The sequence below is a fragment of the Colossoma macropomum genome, unplaced genomic scaffold (genome assembly GCF_904425465.1).
Source record: "Colossoma macropomum unplaced genomic scaffold, Colossoma_macropomum, whole genome shotgun sequence".
NCBI classification, from domain to species: domain Eukaryota; kingdom Metazoa; phylum Chordata; class Actinopteri; order Characiformes; family Serrasalmidae; genus Colossoma; species Colossoma macropomum.
In genome coordinates this window covers 15,662,526-15,666,595 of record NW_023494801.1, presented here as the reverse complement: position 1 = coordinate 15,666,595, position 4,070 = coordinate 15,662,526, and the positions used below count along the sequence as shown (strand labels likewise).

General features: G+C 39.8%; 1 protein-coding gene across 1 annotated transcript; it reads right to left on the bottom strand.

Moving 5' to 3' along the window:
• Window positions 1-551: 551 nt before the first annotated feature.
• Window positions 552-3,204, bottom strand: pmp22a (peripheral myelin protein 22a). Its single transcript, XM_036590369.1, has 5 exons — window positions 3,033-3,204; window positions 2,086-2,175; window positions 1,850-1,943; window positions 1,501-1,641; window positions 552-1,372 (listed from the first exon to the last, which is right to left on the bottom strand). The coding sequence occupies exons 2-5, from the start codon at window positions 2,161-2,163 to the stop codon at window positions 1,212-1,214; spliced, it is 474 nt and encodes a 157-aa protein (XP_036446262.1). The 5' UTR covers window positions 2,164-2,175; window positions 3,033-3,204; the 3' UTR covers window positions 552-1,211.
• Between the last annotated feature and the right edge of the window lie 866 nt (window positions 3,205-4,070).

Here is a 4,070-nt window from a genome sequence, read left to right as displayed (position 1 = left end):
TAGCAGGTCAGCGTTGCTTTATTTGAATCCCAATTAGCTCTTGCCTTTGCAGAAGTTTTCTTCCTGAGGTCCACATAAGTGTATTATTAGGAGTTTATTAGTATTATTAACCAGTTATGTACAATTGCAAACTAATTTTATTAGGTTTATTAAGTATTGCTAACACATGAAATTAATTTTAGCTCTCGGCCCAATAACCACTTATTGTCTGCTTTATATTGTCTTAACATGTGCCAATTAGTTAAGTGAATTTTTTATATATCATATCAGTATTTGATATATACATGCAGCAAAGAGCAAGCTGAGCTGTATTATTTTGAACTAGGTTTAGTTAAGTATTCTTCATTCTTCTTAAGTACTTCATAATATCACTAGACAGTGATCCAAATGAGGTAAGACTACATTGCTGAATAGGGTATAAAAACATTTTTATAACCCACAGGCCTCTTTTCATTTCTACAATATTTTCTATGTGCTTCGACTTTGCCTGTCCAGTGTTATTCTTCAGTTCCCTCTGGTGACGAAATCAAGTACTGCAGGTGGAGATGAAGGAAAATTAGATATTATTTATTTTGTCTTATTAAAAAAGGAATACAGAAAGAAAATATTGGCTTTTAAAGGGATATTTGGGCACAGGTACAATACACAATGTAAAATAATTCTGCTCAATTTGACAGACATTGAGCCTATAGTTATGTCTAGCGATTAAATCTAGTGAAGGCAAAAACATAGCACCATTTCATCATTTAAAGAATGAAAAAAAACTATATAGCAAAATTCTTTTTGGTTTATCACATAGAAATAAGTACAATTTCAAGTCATCAACAAACAAATTCCCTTTGAGAGCATACTTCTATTATATACGAGATATTGGATACTGGGTAAAACACAACACAAACATAAAAGATGATGGATACTCATCCTCCATTACTCTCCCTTGTGGTCAGCATCGAAATGTGGGGCCTTCATTGACAACATTTCAACATTCATATTTACAAAAGCTATGTAAAAGTGACATAAATAGAATCACAAGCCACAGATGGCATGGTGTATCGTCCTCTATGAGTCATCATCACGGTGGAGCTTCATGACTTGTTACTTTCCTTGATCACATTTGACATTAATACGCAGGCCGGGAGGAGAAGGCCATTTGAGTCTGTGGACTGAGCATGATTCTCAGTGATGACATGGGAGGAACCTCTGCCCAGCCCTCATTCCTTCTTCCTCAGAATGATGTAGATGAGACCACTAATCAGAGTGAGAGGGAACGCCAGCCAGGCCAGCACAAAGGCGTAGCCGTACGAGTGTTCAGCCTTTTGCTCATCTGGACTCATCACTGTGTAGATTATTGCTCCACTCATTACAAATAGACCTGAGAGAGGGAGAGTAAGACACACACAGACAGAGAAAATGAGAATGAGAAGGGACACACCTACTCACTTTTTTTGCACAATAATAACATATATCTATAAACTGGCTGGAATGAGGGGTTATACTCACTGGAGAGGACCTGGAAGATGGCAGTGAAGAGAAATCGACCACCCTTGGCCAGGGTGAAGAGCTGGCACAGGAAGAAGATGAAGGAGAGCATGCAGAAAAGGGTGGCCAGTACCATCAGAGCCTGCACTGCCTGCAGCCAGTCTAAATTATAAACCGGGAGACAAAACACTAGACCTGAAATTCTGCACATTAAATGTAGGTGGTAAAAAGACTTAATAAATAAGACGTTTGTTTTGATAAGATAGTCTTGTAAATGACCCTGAAGACTCTTTCATATACTTTCCACTACAATACTATGCAAAATCATAGACCTTCCAAAACATACAAACTTTGCAAAGACAGGGCCTACCTGCATCATTGGCACCTTGGCATCTATAGCCTCCATTGTCTGTCTGGCAGTCGAACCACAGATCATAACTTCTGGTCCCAGATGTTGTCCAGGCCTGGATTACATGACAAATTTCCAAGGATACACCAGTTAGTTGAGCAAATATGCAAGTCTTATCCATACATATCACAACTAATATTCAACAAGGTCAGGCTGGGAGGAGCAACACTGAACACCAGGAAAAAGTTCAGACTCACATTTACGGATGTAGAAATTATAAGAATAATAATTTCTGTGAGATGCAAGATGACAATTCCAACCAGAACGACCAGCATGGTTGTGTCGACCTGAGGAAGGCAAAAAAGTGCATAACCAGAGATGAATTGTGAGCCACCTCCCACTATCTGCTCAATTCAAGTTAGTATCCCATAGCACATGCAGTTCACCATCTGAACACCAGGGCGCGCTGACTTCAAATGATTGTGACGGATGACTTTAGTAAACAATCATTTTCTGTGAGAAAAACTGCATTATTTCCATTTTAAACTTAGTACTGTAGGACCTCAGCGAGTCTACATTACACTAAAGACAGCAAAACTTGTGCTATCACCCAAAAAAAAACCCATTTAGCACACGTCCATTTGGAGGAAAAACAGGCGGGTGAATCGTTTCCCCCCAAAAATACAAGAATAAGTTCTGAGTTTGAATTTCGTCTCAGCGTCAAGAAAGAACCAGCAGACGATAGAAATTCGCTTCTCTCTAAAAATAACTCAAAAAGACAGATATCTGGCGTTAACGGTAGCATAAAGTTTGCAAAAAGTTGCTCTGCGTGTGAAAAAGAAGCTCCTCGGCTAGCTGCTTTCATCCTCAGCCGCCACAGCAGAACCGTTACTGAACTGAAGCACGCGCTGTTTTGGGGGGAAAGTTTGGGGCGTAGGCTGCAGACAGCCCATCCGCCTCTAACTTAGGCAGGCAACCGCTGAAACGAGTTCAAATCAAGCGAATAAGTTATTTTGTCGTAAACCACCGTGAACGAGCGAGGAACACGCACAGAAAACTTAGAAACTCTTCCAGGTGGAGGAAAAAAAACTGTGAAAATCCAAACGTAACTCCACAGATGCTGCTTTACGGCTAATCCTTAAAATAGCACCGAATGTGTTTTGGTAGGTGTGAAAAACAAAATATCCATGCAGGTCCAACTTACAGAGCAACAAGTGGTAGAAACGGAATCCTCGAAAAAGAAGAGAAAGCGGGAGGAAAACGCCAAGCAGCTTTTACTATGGGATCCTACTATGGATTCCTCTAACCGCGACTTCTGTATTCCAGATGTAGCGCCACAGCAGTATTTTCTTTTCCTTTTTTTTTTGCAGGAACGTGAGAACACCGCCCTGTAAAGGGGCGCGACGTCACCACGCGCTGCTCTCAGCCTCTCTTCTCACACAGACGTGAGTACTACAATGTTTTGGTACACTGTATGCTGTCTGTAGAGGGGATTATTGAGCCATATGGTTTGCAAGGTTTTCACTATATACACACTTTAAAAATGGTTCTTCAAAGCTTCTTTAGTAAAGACTCCTGTGGTTAAATGGATATTTGCGTGGAGAAGTGGTTCTTCAGATTAATGAAGAATGTGTTGTATGTTGGTTCTATATAACACCAAAAGGGGTTCTGCTGATGTTAAGATGTCAAGCTTGTACCAGTAGAAGAACCCTTTTGGTGTTATATAGAACCATTTTCAAAAAGGTTGTATTTAGAACCATACACAACACATTCTCCATCAATCTGAAGAACCATTTCACCATGCAAAGAACCTTTTAGCATGCAAATGGTTCTATATAGAACCATTGCCTTTACTAAAGAACCCTTCAAGAACCATCGTTTTTGAGTGTGTATGACTCCATCCGGTCCAAAAGGCCATGACAAATACCGTTTCGCATCGTTTTTAAAAAGTAACACAAAGCTGTGCTCAATCCATATTCATTATTCAAGGATAATCATTTCTTTCTTCTGAAATGTCTTTCCTAAGAAAACATTTACCGGATGTGAACTCTACTGAACATCTGTAAGAACATTTGACAAGGGGAAATAGCTACTGGTTCACCTCAGTACACTCTGTGAGATATAATGTGCATTCACTAATTCTGCAGTAATGTCCAGAATCAATGGCAGACATAGTTCAAACTGTGATTGAGGCAACACTGGACTCATTAAATACCAAGATTTCCTTTAACAGAGGCTGAGA